The sequence below is a fragment of the Vipera berus genome, assembly GCF_964194415.1.
Source record: "Vipera berus genome assembly, chromosome: 5".
NCBI classification, from domain to species: domain Eukaryota; kingdom Metazoa; phylum Chordata; class Lepidosauria; order Squamata; family Viperidae; genus Vipera; species Vipera berus.
This window is the reverse complement of record NC_138207.1, coordinates 26527461-26544021: the sequence shown is the minus strand read 5'-3', so window position 1 is coordinate 26544021 and position 16561 is coordinate 26527461. Positions and strand designations below refer to the sequence as shown.

Here is a 16561-nt window from a genome sequence, read left to right as displayed (position 1 = left end):
GTCCATAGCTCTCTGACTAAGATGATAGATAGATAGATAGATAGATAGATAGATAGATAGATAGATAGATAGATAGATAGATAGATAGATAGATAGATAGATGATAGATAGGTAGGTAGGTAGGTAGGCAGGCAGGCAGGCAGGCAGGCAGGCAGGCAGGCAGGCAGGCAGGCAGGCAGACATTGCAATTAATTTTTAGGAAGAGAAAAGAAAAGCTTATGAAGCATTTTTCAAAAACTCTGAATAAAATTAATAAAAATACAAGGAAATGATTCATCTAAAACTTTTCCATGTTGCAGCTACGATTTTATTTTATTTTTTGCCTTTTTGTCCTCTTATAGAAAGAACTGGGCGATAAAAGTTCAGAAAGTATTGACAAAGTTCGTCAGCTCTTGCCATTGCCCAAGCAGATGTGTGACCTCATTGCCTGTGAGCCTATGGGATCATTGATTGATACAAAGGGAAACAAAATTGCTGGATTTGACTCCATAGATAAGAAACAGGCAAGGATAAGCATTTTCTTTAAAACCTTCCTGATGTATCAACTTTCTCATGAATATAATTTTGTAGAATTCATCTGTTTCATCTCATGTTTATACATGTTTCAATCCAATATATAAAATAGCATTCAATTAATTGTATCTTTATTTACATTATATTACCAATGTTTTTCTCTGTTGATTACATGCAGCACTATTTTAATAATAAGCTCATAAACTTCTATTGTAGGCATTTGAAAATTAGAAGGAAATTGTGATGAGGAAAACTCACTTTACATTTTTGTTGGAACAGGGGCTCCAAGTCTCAATGAAACAGAAAATATCTCCATGGGATTTACTGGAAGGCAATAAGAATCCAGCTCCATTGTCTTGGGCTTGGTTTGGAACTGTTCGCATTGATAGGAAAGTGATAAAATACGAGGAGCAGCAGCAACTTCTGCTTTACCACACACACCCTAAACCTAAGCCACGAAGTTACTACCTCGAACCTTTACCTCTTCCTCCTGAGGAGGAGGAGGAGGAGGAGGAAGAAGAGCCTACCACTCCTGCATCTCAGGAACCAGACAGAAAGTCAGCAGAGCTTTCAGATCAGGGAAAACCTTCAGCAGATGAAGAAAGAAAGGGGAAAGGCAGAAAAAGGAAGACAAAAACAGCTTCTAAAACTGATGTAAGTGGTTAAATTGTCTAGTTAAAGTTAAAAAAATGTAGTGCATGAATTGGCCATCTTGTCAGGTGCTGGTAACCATCAGATGATTTCATGTGAGTTAGACATGAAAGAAGTTACATAAAATGTTGAAACAATTACATTAAATATCCTAAGTTCACGAACAGAAATACAGTATCTCATTATATTAGTTGATTTTATGAGAAGGGAAATGTAGGAGATGTCCAGGCTGAGCCCCAGGGAGGGGATCAAACGAGTCATCCCTCTTGAATCCCTTCATGCCCATAAGAGATCGAAGTCCAGCCATCTTGAATTCCATTGACTTTTTTTATCTATCACCAATTTGCTTTGACTGTTAGTAGTTCAGATTCTTGTAGATAGATAGATAGATAGATGATAGATAGATAGATAGATAGATAGATAGATAGATAGATAGATAGATAGATAGATAGACAGATAGATAGATAGATAGATAAATGTGCCTGGTTGGTAATGCTTCATTTTCAATATGAAATATGAATATGAAATATGAAATATGAATATGAAAATGTCCCATTCTAGGGGCATTATAGAAGCTACATTGCCAACCTTTACAGAATGGCAGAATTTAAGATTCACTTCCCCATCTATAAAGATATTTATTGTTTGTTAAAAAATGTACTATACCTTCTCTATAGAAAACAAAATATAGTCTTGTGCTCCCGAATTGTCTGTCATCCAGATATTGGCCTGCTTAATTACATCCAGTTGGTTTTGTTGCATATCTTTAGATAATATTATGCAATGAAGCATATAGTTTACTCTATTTTTGGATAATAGCTTTCTTTTTTTGAATCAAATTTGATAGGGAAGCATGTGATAGCTTAAGCTTTCATAAGAGCCGTTCCTTTCATGACTATTGCTTAATTCTATTGGCACTCACAAATATAGAACTTAGTCATCTCTGCTGATTTAGCAGAAAAGTTTGCAAGTCTAAGACTTTTGCAGAACTTATTGCTTCCTTCTTCAAGCTTGAGATAGCACTGCTTTTTGGGATGGGGTGGGGGTAAAACCATTGGATGGATCACCAGGTTCAATTCTATAGATGGCTGTCATAATACTTGAAATATTTTTTTCAAATTCTCACATATTATGGGAAAACAAGGCAAAGTTTTAAGACATGTTCCAGGTTGAATCCCATCCTATCAATGAAATTGAAAGGAGATGAGAAAATATCTAGAAATTAACTGAAAATAAATTCAGTTTTCATTTCTAAGAAGCCCTACCAGTCCTCTTGAACCATCTTGATATAAAATCTATTCAGAAGTGTTTCAGTAAAGATACACCTGCTGCATAATGCTTAATGAAGGGTTAAAACAAAAGATGGTTATTTTAGGACTGTATTTTCAATATATCTTACAATAGATTCATTGTCCAGTGGTTCTCAAACATTTTGGTCTCAGGTCTCCTTTACATTCTTAAAAATAACTGAGGTCCCCAAGAAGCTTTAGTTTATTGTATATGGATTATATCTATCAATATTTTAAAATATTTACTCATTTAACTTTCTTGGCCACACTGAGGACTTCTGTCTTTACACCACTTGATTTTAGGTTGTATTGCAAGATATTAAGTCCCTCGGTGAAACTATCAATAAAGGGCAATTTTCTCAATACTATGAAAATACAATTTCACATTTTTAAATACATTTGAAGAAAATATATTTTTTCAGTGAAGCCCAACAAACCCGAACAGTGATACATACTCATTACATACATCTTAGAGCATGCTCAAGAGTCCTTGATAATGCACAGGAATACTGTGGTATTAAAACAAATGTGAAAAGAATTTCCTGAAATTATTAAAATTTAGAAAGCTTCATTTTTAAAAATTTGAATTTATTGACACTTTACTCAATTCCTTCCTATAAATTCCTTCCCAGGATAGGTACAGTTAGTAGATTATGATATGCAGAAAAAAGTAGAAAACTAAGCATTATGAGACAGCCAAATTGTATGTGAGATAAAGCCTAATTGTAAAAGTCATAAATTGCCTAATAATTCACTAGGAAAAATGGCTTATTTATCAATTGGTATTTGAATGTCAGTAATGTTTAATGTTTCCTATTTTGCTCAAGGAATATCCTCAGAACAATGGATGTAGAATGGCTCCTAATTTTTCAGCACTTTATCCTCAAATGTTGCATCATCCACAGACTGCTTTGTGGGGCTACAATGTTATAGGACAGCCCCAACAGTCAGGTTACTTTGTCCAGAACCAGCCTCTTCCACCAGGTAAAGCATGGGGATCTGTCACAGCAAATATTTTTTTTTAATTATTATTTTGTTTGGAAAGTACTCACACTTGGTGAATGTGCTTAAATTAAGTGGAACTTTATTTGTAGTTGATGTATCATTCCAATGAAATGGTTGAAAAGTGCTTAAATATAGCTTGCTTTTGCTCTTTGTAACAAATAGGAAGATTTATTAGGAAGAAGATTTAGATAATAGGTATGGTGATTTTTAGTTGAAATTTGTTTTCTATAATATGTTTCCCAAACCCATAGCGTACAAGGTAATTTTTCTCACATATTGTAGAGAATGTAAAACAGTAAAACTTTAGATTCTGAAGGTTGACAATATATACTCTAGCATACTACATGCATACTATACCACTATAGTATTTAATGTTAGATTTTAGATATTTCTAACAATATTGTTCTTCTATTATCTTTTACTTTACTTTTGAAATATATGTTGTATTTTCAGAAAACCATTGCTGGTTCACAGTTAAAAAATGTAATGGCTATATAAATAATCTGATTTAAGTGGAGTAATCAGCTTGATTCCCAACCAATAGCATCATCTGGAGAAGACGTTGTGATTCTATAATTATTTTGTTAATGTCTTTGAAGGTGGTTCCAGATTGGATCCCACAGGCTCCTTTGTGCCAAGCAACACAAAACAAGTGCTCTCTAACATGCTGCAGAGACGTTCCAGCAATATGATGCATCCCCCAGCAATTCACACTATTACTTCTCAGCAGCAGCAGCAGCAACAATTGCTTCAACAACAGCGGGTTCTAAGGCACCAGAGCCAGGCAAGGCCTTTCAAACTGTGTTGTTTTATATTTAGAAGTGGGATGGATGGGGCATGATTTATTTCAGCTTTTCTTCATTTAGGACAATGAAGTAAAGAAAATAATGATGGGGTTCAAAGTAAGCTTAGTGTATACTGTATATGCAGGACAAGTACTGTTTCATTATATCGTGTACCTGAGGTAGGAGACAAAATAGTATCTCTCATTCCACATCCAAAAATTCACTGGACTGGAGTACTGGAAGGTAATCCAGTTTCAAGAATACCAAATAGATTATTTACACACATGCTTAATATCCCAACATTCACTGCTATACTCTACCCATTGCTGCCTGTCATTTGTCTCAATTAAAGGTAGGGTTGGTCTGTGCAGGGAAAACTGAAGAGCAGTTAAGGAGGCAGAATTTAGAGATATTGTAGCACTAGTGTGCCCATAAAAACAACCTCACTTAAAAAAGAGTTTCTAGTCGCACCAGCTTACTCTTGCACTACATGTGTTTTAAGATGCCTACTGTGCCTGCAATAAACTGTATGTCAAACTACCAGCCACATGGACCAAGAGCTGTGGTAGCGCAGTTGTTAGAATGCAATATTGCAGGCTAACTCATTGCTCACTGTTAGGAGTTCAATCCTGACCAAGTCAGGTTTGACTCTGCCTTCTCTCCTTCCAAGGTTGATAGAATGAGGACCCAAATTGTTGGGGGTAATAGGATGACTCTGTAAACAGCATAGAGAAGGCTCTAAAGCACTATAAAGCAGTATATATGAAGTGATATTGCTATTGAACCTATTGCTGTTATCACTTTTTTTTAATCTTGCCTTTATTAGTTTTAGAAATAACTCAAGGCAACAAACATACCCAATACTCTTTCCTTCTGTTTTCTCAACAACAGCAATGCTGTGGGGTGTGTTGAGCTAAGTAAGAATGACTGACCCAAAGTAACCCAGTTGACTTTGATGTCTAGAATTCACCATCTCCCGATTTCTAGCCTGGTGCCTTAACTACTAGATCAAACTGGCTCAAAATGGGCATGTTTAGATTGGTAAACTTTTAATATTTAATATATAACAAGAAGCATTTATTTCTATTGGTAACTGTTTTACAGGGTCCAACAATTGAACAGGCTGCTATTTTTGCTCAACAAGTCCGCCCCTCTTCTTCTCAGCTAACACAATATCCAGGGATACAGCAATCACAGGTAGAGCACCCCTGTTAAAAATTGGTTCAGTGGGCTTCAGAGAAATATAATGGTGGATATGGTCATCTTGATTTTATAGTGTTTGAAAAATATGAAAGTCCTTAAAGTGGCCAGTCTCTTTCATGACTCCCCCTTAGTTTGAGATTAACCTAAATACAAATGAACAGCCTGGCCTAGTTGTTGTAGACAAGCAATAACCACTAATAGATATTATTTGTGGGAACTATTGTTTTTATATCAAAGCTACGAGTGACACAATTACAAAGCTGAAAAAATATTACTATAATCCTAGATAACCTACCCATTTTCACCTAAATTGCACTAGAGGGAAGCACCTATTTCCCTACCTTTAATTTCTTCCACATCGTTCAGACTTTCTGCTAAAGAAACAAACAAAAAATGAAGTTGACATGAGAGCCATATGAATACCTAGAACACTCAACTGAACCTGGGAAAGAAAATGAGATGCAAGGTTTCTATTTCAAGTTACAGTATTTTTAAAACCAGTAAAATGGATAGATTTTTTAGAAAACTAAAAGTCAAAATCATGTGTTTTGAATTGTTTTCCATATAGACAATTCCCCATGGCTACACAATGTATAGTACTCAGATGTCATTGCCACCTCAACAGACCGGAGATTTAGTTCTTTCACCTACCTACAATCCTAGATCATTTCAAGCAACTCATTCCAGTCCAGTTCTAATGGAAAGGTTAAGGCAGATGCAACAGCAGCCAAGCGGGTACATTCATCAACAAGCAGCAACCTACCTTCAGCCTTTAGCAGGCAATCAGCGGTAAGAGCTAAATACATCTATAATTCCAGAACTTTGTTAAGCCAATGTTTTGTAATTTTCTGAAAAATAAAAATAAAAAACAATGTATTTTTCATAAATTCTGACTCAAGAACATCACTGAATGCAAAGGAAGGTGATATAAAGCATCATCAACCAATCTAATTCCTTCCCAATCACTTGAGCTTCCAACTTAGCTTGAAGAACAAAACAAATTAGAGTTGAAACTTTAAGCATCTGAAGGGGATCAGACTGGGGAAAGCTGATATGAGCAATTAGCTCTGGACAGGTAGGTTATCTCTATACTATTTCCCAAGCCCCACTTTGCTTTGAATTACATGTAGCTGCAACCAATATCTCAGTCTTTTTATTACTCAGACTAGATGGATTTAAGCCAATGCTAAATGCATTTGGGAATCCCCTTGTCTCATAAAATATTACTAGTGTAGCCTCACATGTGTATATAGTACACATGGTATAATTTAATAAACATATCATTGTGTATTTTCTGTTTATTTAATGTATGTGTTTTAGAGTTAGTAAATGGACCTGTGGAAATTATAAACCAAGTGCTTCTCAAATTTGCTAATCAAATGGTCCTATTAACTTATTTAGTCATTCAAAAGAAGTATAATATTTCTAAGTGTCTAATTCCACAGAGCATCTTTCTAATGCTGTAATCTCTATTTTAAAAAATCTGTTTTTCTATTTTAAAAAATAGTTTTTTGAAAGCAACCCTGAGGCAGTAAAATAGATGTTTTATTTCTGTGTTTATGAAAATAGTCTTTCTTGTTCTAGCACCATTTGAACCCAGATTTAATCATGGATCAAAAGGCAAGATCTCTTCAAACTCTTCTCTGTGGTAAATCTTTCTGTGACAGGCACTTCAAGTAAAGCACATGACTTACCTTAAATGGACAGAATAGAGGCATCTAAATTCTATTCTTCCTCTACCATAGGAACTGACAGGCAAGATAAGTTCAGTTGCTCCACTGGTGAATGGCAAATGTTGGGTTTGTTTCTGCACAAGTTTCATCTTTCAAGGGAATCATGAAAAGCATGTTGCAATCTTAATGCTTAATAGTGAATAGGAAAAAATGGTTTATTTTACAAAAGAAAGCAGATGTCTTTTCAGCTGCAAATTAAATTTGCATCTAAATTATTATTGCTCATTTTTGTGTGTGTAAAAGATCATTTTTTAAAATCTTCTGCTGTATGGAATACTAAGTTCTTGTATCATTGCTGAGGCTTTCACTTGGAATGGTGTTTAAAGCACAGTTTCCAGAATTTCCTGTTATTCACATTAAATGCTTTTGTAAGCTGTAAAATGAAAATTACACATCAATTTACTAATTAATACTTGCACATCCTTAGTACATATAAGCAATAAATATAAATTATAATTAGCTGTACTTGAAAAAATATCTCCATTTTCCAATTATTTTCTATACAAGTCATAAATGTTATTTTAACAAATTAATTTTAACAAGGTAATGTATCTTGCTTCTCTGGCAGTAGCTGAACTCTCTATTGTGTCGGCAAAGATATATATGTGAAGCTTTCAAATTTTATTCACATAATTTTGAAATTGATTCAAATCTCTTGAGACCTCAATATAACCTGATACTTAATATTTTAGCTTAATATATCATTCAGCTCTAAGCTATCTATATTTTTAGACAAACTGATTTATAAGAGAATATTTGTAGATCAGGTTGAACTGTGAGATCCTTGATGCTCTCTGAGCTTGGTGGTTTTCTAGCAGACATGATGTTATCTAGTTTGCTAATGCAACCATTCCAAGAAAATCAAGTTCAGAGAGCATCAGGACCCCACATTTCCATGTTTAATATGAATATCAGAGTAAAGAATTGTTAAATGAAAAAATGCATGTAAAACACATATATTGTGAAAAAACTGCAGAAACCCTGTGTACATACTTTAAAAGAAATTTGCAGACCAATGTGAGATTGGTGAGATTGGCCCCCGACCTTCGCTCCTTCCGACGTGATCTAAAAACTTATTTATTTGAACAAGCCGGCCTGGTCTGATGGGTTTGGGGTTTGGGGTTTTAACATGGATTTTAACTAATGTATTATATCGGGCATAATTATTTAATGTTTTTAACTTTTGTATTATCGTATTTTAACATTTATTGCCCTGTACACCGCCCTGAGTCCTTCGGGAGAAGGGCGGTATAAAATTTTTAATAATAATAATAATAATAATAATAATAATAATAATAATAATAATAATAATAATAATAATAATAATAATAATAATAATAATAATAATAATAATAATAATGTGGAAAAGACTTCTGCAGTGGAATAATTTTCTATCTTATCATGCGCTCTACTATATATTGCTTTTGCAGAAATCTTTTGGTATGAATAGGAACTGCAGACAATATAGCTCTATTTTAAGCCAGAACTTTTATAGAGTATTGTGGAGAGACACACATTGGGGTATTTTTTTGTTGGAAGCAAAACTGTCTAAAGGATAATTTCCCTTTTAGTTAAAATTGAAGATGGCACTACATGTAGAAATGTAAGGATACTGATATGTATATATTATTATTTGTTGTATTTATATCCTGTCTTTTCTGAGAGAGCTAGTACCGTATATATGAAAGTCAGCCCTTTCTCTATACTGTTTAGTAAGGTAAATTGGGATGAGAAAGTTTCATTTCCCCCCAAATCATCTAAACCCAGTGAAGCCTAAACTCTTCTTTCTAGTCTGCCATCTTAATCTAATCTGCAACACAGCTGCTATTCTGTGTAGAGTTCACAGCCTTCCAGTTTCACATGTATCAATATCTTTTCTGATCAGTGTGTATTGATATCAATATAAGTACATACTCATCAGAAAAGGATAAAACATGGTAATTTCCTGTTTCTCAAGGAAACAATTTCATAATGATCACATTAGAATCCTTAAAGTAGAGGCAGAGCTTTTTTCCTCATAGAATGCTCAGAACGGAGTTCCGGCACCTTTTTTGGATGGAACCTTGTAGGGTAGGCAAGGCGGGTTGTATGACATGTGTGAGTTCCGGCACCTTTTTCTTTTACAAAAAATGCACTGAGTAGAGGGATATTTAAATTGGAACTATCCTTTGCTAATATATAGTTTATTTTAACTATAGATTATTATTTTGTTTTATAATGAATTCATAATTTGCTGGATTCATGCAACATGACAACTTATAAATCATGGTTTATGAATTATAATGTAGTTTGCATAACATACTAAGCTAAAACCAAAGAAATTAAATTCTGGTTTAGCATAGCATGCCAGCTCACTTTCAAAGGGATACTGGTATAATTAATATTATCTGGATTTGGTTTAGTATATTTTTTTGTTTCAAATATTTGTTTCAGAAGAGTTCCATTATAATTCTATTATGGGATGAAAATGATTTAAATAAAAATATTTATTTACAAATTTTAGGTGAGAAATGAAATTTTAATATGCATCTGTTTAATTTAACAATCTTTTATTAATATCCATGTATTGCTTTTTGTTAGTGATATTCTCCTGAAATTGTTTCATGCACTTCTAGAACATTGAACTTATTTTTTTTTACAATGTCTATACAATCAGAAAGACTGAGCAGTGCATAAGGAAAGCAATATAATTAGAAACTATGTTAAACTACAATTACAATCAATCAACAGTTGCATGTTCAGATGTATCTTCAGTATCTTCAAACTTCCAAGTATCTTCAATCACCCTACAGCCAAGAGTAAAATGTATTATTTTTGAAATAAAATGGTTTATTTCACTAATTTTATTTTTAAATTTATTTTTCATTACCTGCAAACTTTCTTTTCTTTTCTTTTCTTTTTTTAAATTCTGCCTCTCAGTTCCGTTCACCAGTCTTTGCAGCAGAATCATTTGGTTGGAGGGCCTCTGGATGCAGTATCAGCCACACCTTCCCAGGCAAATTTTTATTCTGTCCAGGAACAGATGAGGCAGAGGCAACAGCAAATTCGGCAACAAAGATTCGTTCAGGTTTGGTGTCTTTAATTTTGTTGGTTAGAAATGATGGTTTTTATTATGATAATCACAGTGTTCAGAAGACAATATTTTGAGCTGGCAATGCTCTGTTATGTCAATATATGAGGGCAATTTGGAAATAAACCTCCATTTGGTTATCAATGACAGAACTCACAGATACAGAACTTTCATTACACACGTTAGAATACTACAACATTACATTATTTTTTGACATAATCACCATTCAAACATAGGCACGTCATAATGTCTTACAAGGTTTGAAATTCCTTAGTAGTAGTTGCTCGGTGCCAAATCTGGGCTATTGGGGGGGTGTGTGATCAAAAACATCCCAATGGAAATGCTTCAAAAGTTCTTGGGTGCATCTAGCGGTGTGTGGGTGAGCATCATCGTGAGCCAACACAACTCAGACAAGCCATCCATAACAAGATTTGGGGCATGCTGACTTCCGGTGTGGTGCCCGCACACCGCTAGACACACCCAAGAACTTTTGAAGTCACTATGAAATGCCTATTTGGAATGCTAATATCCTTGCTCTTACTCAGAAAACCTTCTACCTTCTATTGCTTAACTTCACAATTCTTCATAAAAGAAAATTGTAGAAGCCTAAGTTTACAGCAAATGGTTAAATCCCTTACTAAGTTTAGTTTAGCCTTTCAGTAGTGCAGTTTGTGAAAATTGTAGAAACTACAGTAAATTACAGTTATAGCCCTTTTATGGATCCAGTTTCTTGATCAGATCTACCTTGTAGGCCTGAGGACACTAATAACTCATTCCTAGGACAGTCTATGGTGTCAGACCTCAAAACAAACATCTTGGAAAAATGGGATTTTAACATAACCACTAAGGGGAACACTGCTAAATACAAATGTATCCAAAGTTTTCAGACTATCTCTAAAGATCCTAGCAAATATAATGTGTTTTAATGCATTGCAATTATTAATTGATAAAGTTTTGGTAATCTGATTTATGTACATGTAACCTGCATCTGCATAGCCAATCTGTCTTCTCCTCCCCCACCTCAGTTTAAATCCTTTATCAGTCTAGCCATCTGATGATGGTCTACAATTCATAAAAGAGTATTCCTTTTAATAAAATCTGTTAGTTGGAAACTGTGCTACCCATAAGCTACCATACCTTTTCTTCTGCAATGTATGCAAAGCTCATGAACTGCTTGATTGAACTACATAGTTTTTCCTATATGCATATCTATAAAAGTTTCAAACGTTTCCCTTCCCCTGTCTCCAGAAGAATCTTTATTAGTACTACTAGTTTAACAATCTAAGGCTGTGAAAATTCATAGATGATTTAATTAGAACAATTAGACAAAGTCTGATGAAAGGAGAATTAAATTTGATCATTTGGAGAAAAGTTTATTAAGCACAACCAAGGTAGCAGCTAGAAGGAATTCTAAAATACAAAATTACACTTTGTGAATACACTCATAAAAAGCAACATTTCCTAGGGCAGAATATTACTCAGTATATGCTCTCAAACTGGGGGGTACTCTGGGCATGTTGGCTGTCAATCTAATCTGAAAAGCCTTCTGTAAATGACCAGTCCAACTGTCAGGCAATTCTGATCTGCCCTTCTATTAGGCAATAAGGAAGAGGAAAGAATAAGAAGGTGGGGGGGGGGCAAGGAAGAGAACTTAGTTATCCAAAAGAAAAAAAATCTGATATTCAAATGCCAGCTTTAGCTTCTACTACATCAGCGCTCCCCAATCTTTTTAGCTTTGCGGATTGGCGGAGAGGGGGAGAAGGGATGGCTCTGCACACATGGCATGCACACGTGTGTGCACAGTTCCATTTGCATGAGTGATAGGCACGCATGCTTGCTGCTTGCACAAATGGAGCATATGCGCACGTGCTTGCCTGCTGCTTGCATGAGTGGGAATGTGTGTGCTTGCGCTCACTCACCATTTCTGCAGCCCAGTTCCGAAAGGCTCAAGGCCACGTTGGGGACCCCTGAATTACAAGATTTCTCATCCTCTGAAAGTTTGGCATTGTTATTGCCTTTCTATTGCAATAGGAGTTGCAAAAGCATCCCAAGACAATTTCCTTATTGTTACCAGAAAAATGGACATGTTAACAAGTTCAGTAGGTTGAATCTTGTCTCTAAGAGGGACTATACCATTTTTTCAAAAAAGATAAACAGTATTGCAATCATTTTCCTTTTTTTTCCCCTTTCAGCTTCAGCAGCAGCAGAATCAGCAACAAATCATTAGCCTTCAAGCAATGCAGCCTCAACAACAATCTTTTGTAAGAAGAATATTCATAATAAAGCATATTTGGGGGTTCTTGCACAATATTGAGAAGTCATAGGGTTTAAAATAACATGTTCCAATACGGCTATTCATGTCCATTTTTCTTGGAGAAAGAAGGAATTGATATGAGAAGACACTCGCAATAATAAGTGTGAGTGGCTTTGAATTTCTATTTCTCAGTCTCTTGTGTAAAAAATAGGCTACACTACAGTATGTGCTCTGTAAATTTTATAATAGGGTAATTATTATTTTCAATATTACCCAGATAATGCTTCTTAATTTAAGTAGATATTCTTCCTCAAACCTGAAACATTATGATTGTAACTGTGCATATATTTTTAATACTTGCACAAATACTCCATCTAGTGGATTAGGTATCAATGAATTTCACTACAATTTAACCACTAGTTTGGTTAAATCAAATTTATAGCTGCTAAAATGTGTTTAATTTGTCTCCTAATAGTAATAGTAAAGTTGGAAGGCACCTTGGAGGTCATCTAGTCCAACCCCATGCTCAGGCAGGAACTCCTTTACCATTTCAGACAAATGGCTGTCCAGTCTCTTCTTAAAAACTTCCAATGTTGGAGCATTCACAGCTTCTGGAGGCAGGTTGTTCCACTGGTTAATTGTTCTAACTGTCAGGAAGTTTCTCCTTAGTTCTAGGTTGCTTCTCTCTTTGGTTAGTTTCCATCTGTTGCTTCTTGTTCTGCCTTCAGGTGCTTTGGAGAATAGCTTGACTCCCTCTTCTTTGTGGCAAACCCTGAGATATTGGAACACTGCTATCATGTCACCACTTGTCCTCCTCTTCATTAAACTAGACATACCCAATTCTAGCAACGGTTCCTTGTATGTTTTAGCCTCCAGTCCCCTGATCATCTTTGTTGCTCTTCTCTGTACTCTTCCCAGAGTCTCAACATCTTTTTTACATCATGGTGACCAAAACTGGATGCAGTATTCCAAGTGTGGCCTTACCAAGGCATTGTAAAGTGGTATTAATACTTAATGTGATCTTGATTCTGTCCCACTGTTAATGCAGCCTAGCACTGTGTTGGCTTTTTTGGCAGCTGCAGCACACTGCAGCCAGCTATGAATACATCTGGTGGTGATGCTGTCTAACTCACATTTTTCTATCTTATCAAGTAGTAGTTTGTGATCTACTTTATCAAATGCCTTACTGAAGTCCAAGTAAATTATATCCACAGCATTCCTTTGGTCCACTAATTTTGTCACTTGGTCAAAGAATGCAATAAGATTTGTCTGGCATGATCTGTTTTTTGAAAAAACCATGTTGGCTTTTAGTAATGATTTTGTTTGCCTCTAGGTGTTCACTGATTAATTGTTTGAATATCTTTTCCAGAATCTTCCCAGGTATTGAGGTCAGGCTGATAGGTCTGTAATTTCCTGGATCCATTTTTTCCCTTTTTTTGAAGATGGGAAAGACATTAGCTCTTTTCCAGTCCTCTGGTAGTTCCCCAGTGCTCCAGGATCTTTGAAAAATATAGTTCAGTGGTTCTGATATCATATCTGCCAGTTCCTTGAGAACCTTGGGGTGTAATTCATCTGGCCTTGGTGATTTGAACTCATCTAGGCTGGACAGGTGCTCACTTACCATTTTCTTGCCTATATTAACTTGTGTTTCTATTCTGTTTTTTATGGCACTATTTTTGATTTTGGTCTGTTTTTTCCCTTTGTGTAAAGACAGATGCAAAAAATGAGTTAAATAGTTCTGCTTTGTCCCTGTTGCTTCTTGCCACTTTCACCCACTAATGGACCAATCATTTCCTTTATTTTTTTGTTTTTTACATGTTGAAACAAGCTTTTTTTTGTTATTTTTGACTTTGGTTGCAAGCCTTAGTTCATTTTGGGCCTTAGCTTTCCTCACTTCATCTTTGCAGGCTCAGGCTATTTGCTGATATTCTGACTCAGTTATGTGCCCCTCTTTCCACTTTCTATACTTGTCCTTTTTATCTTTCAGTTTATCAGAGAGATCTTTATGCAACCATGCTGGTTTCTTTTGAGAGCTGTTATTTTTCCATTTTGTTGGTATTGTGCTAGACTGGGCTTTTATTATCTCACTTTTCAAAATTTCTCAAGCTTCTTGAGTCATTTTCCCCTTGAGGATTCTCATCCATGGAATCCTTCCCAAGCTCTCTCTAACTTTATCGAAATCAGCTCTCTTAAAGTCCAAGATTCTAGTTTGTATTATATTGCTTGTGCTTCCATAATGTTGAATTCCAATATTGCATGATCACTTCCTCCCAAGGTTCCTGTGGCTTCAGCACCTTCTATCATTTCATCTCTGTTAGTGAGAATTAGATCCAAAATGGCTAATCCCCTAGTTCCCTTCTCTAAGGTATAATACTGCTGCTCTCTGCCCTCTGCTTGATAATTGTCTACCTCCAGTGAAAAAGGCTTATTTGTATTACTTTTTTTAGAGAGTTAGATTAATTTATTTAAATGTTCTCAGGGGACATGCAGGAGACCTTGTTAGGAGAGGTCTATTTGCCTTTCACTTTGCAAATGTTCCGTATGCTGTTATTATTGAGAGTAAAGCCATCATCTTTCCTACAATGTTAGCACTTTATAGAATAAACAGATAGCACAATGATAAGATGCTTATGTGTGATCACCTGGCTATTCCAAGAAGTACTAAAGTTATTCATGCTCCAAAGAAACATTTTTAAAGATCCATTCTCTTTAGCCAAAGAGTATGTAGCAACATCCAACCTCTTCTATCCATTTATTGAGTTTTGATCAGTGCTCTTCCAAATCCTAATCTCGCCACCCAAATTGTGAATGTTCAAATGTTGAACCTTCTGAATATATTGAACGTTTAAGATCATTTGTGCAGTTTCCTTAGTATCTAGATGCTTCTGAATTTCACATTGTTATGAGATACCACATGTTCTTTCACAAAAAACATTCATCATTCACATCCTAGAATAATGGATATCAACAGTCGAATATTTATTTCTGCCAGGCTCATTTAAATGCCAGACAGTCCTAGTCAAATTCAAATTTCCATAACTAGCAACTTCAGGTAACTTTAAAGTACATAAATCAAGTATGAAACAGAGACTTTTCAAGAATTCAGGCTTTTTTTTACAATTTTATTTTCTGTATTAGGCATAAAAGAGAGCTTTTAGGGATAATTGGGGCATTTCTGGCCATTTGAATTGGAGTCTTGCTCCATGGGCAAGTTATTTTTCCGACACCATAACATAATTGCATTTGATTTAAATTAGAAAATGATATAATATTTTCATTTATCTTGATTCTTCTATTATTTAAATACTTTGTTTTGATTATTCTGTAAATTCATTTCTAGATTTTTATAGCTAAGCATGATCACTAGAAATGTGTGTTTGTGCGTGTGTACATAAAATCAAATTTATGTTATATAAGTTTTAGTTTGACCCTTTTTCACAGTTGCTTTTAAAAATGACTTAATATTTAAGACAAAATATTGAAATATAGCTGAATAGCTTGGATTGTTAAAATGCTTTCACCATTTAATAGCGGAATCAATCATAAAGATAAAAAAGGAGAGGAAAAATAAAATTGCAAATTTTTCTGACTTGTACACACAAAAACTTACCTCAAAATGTTTAATTTTTTTCCCCTATCACAGTCTTCTCTACTGAGAGCACATTTTGGTTAATCTATTCTAAACTCCTCCTAGATGATAAGAATTTATCAGATAGCCTGGATAGCATTTTTAGCATTTCTGCCAGGATTTTATTTTAGTCTTTAAAATGCATTTGGTTTTTGTGAATGTGGACAAGTCCAAAATGAGTTGGCTTGAGCGTTTTAGGATTTCCTGTTTATTTTCAGTCTTGAGTATAAGGGCAGTTCTTATAGTTAACAGGTGCTGCTATTCTGTCTGTCTATATCAGAATCCATAACATATTGGCCTGATTCATACAGTCATTAAGCCAATAATACAAATGTTTTACCATTTAGCACAGGGTTAACATTCCACAGGCTACATGCACTTCACCAAACTGTGAAATGGCAATACATTTAGATAAAACATACAGTTTATA

At 34.9% G+C, this 16561-nt stretch overlaps 1 protein-coding gene across 1 annotated transcript in view; it reads left to right on the top strand.

The window, feature by feature from the left end:
• The window catches only part of MED12L (mediator complex subunit 12L), a gene marked incomplete at its 5' end in the record, with an annotated part of 177693 nt that overhangs the window by 153994 nt on the left and 7138 nt on the right, over window positions 1-16561 (top strand). Inside the window, 9 exon segments of the mRNA XM_081328791.1 lie at window positions 342-503; window positions 793-1167; window positions 3281-3437; window positions 4058-4259; window positions 5348-5355; window positions 5358-5440; window positions 6015-6235; window positions 10099-10246; window positions 12442-12510. Coding sequence (XP_081184917.1) covers window positions 342-503; window positions 793-1167; window positions 3281-3437; window positions 4058-4259; window positions 5348-5355; window positions 5358-5440; window positions 6015-6235; window positions 10099-10246; window positions 12442-12510 — 1425 coding nt within the window.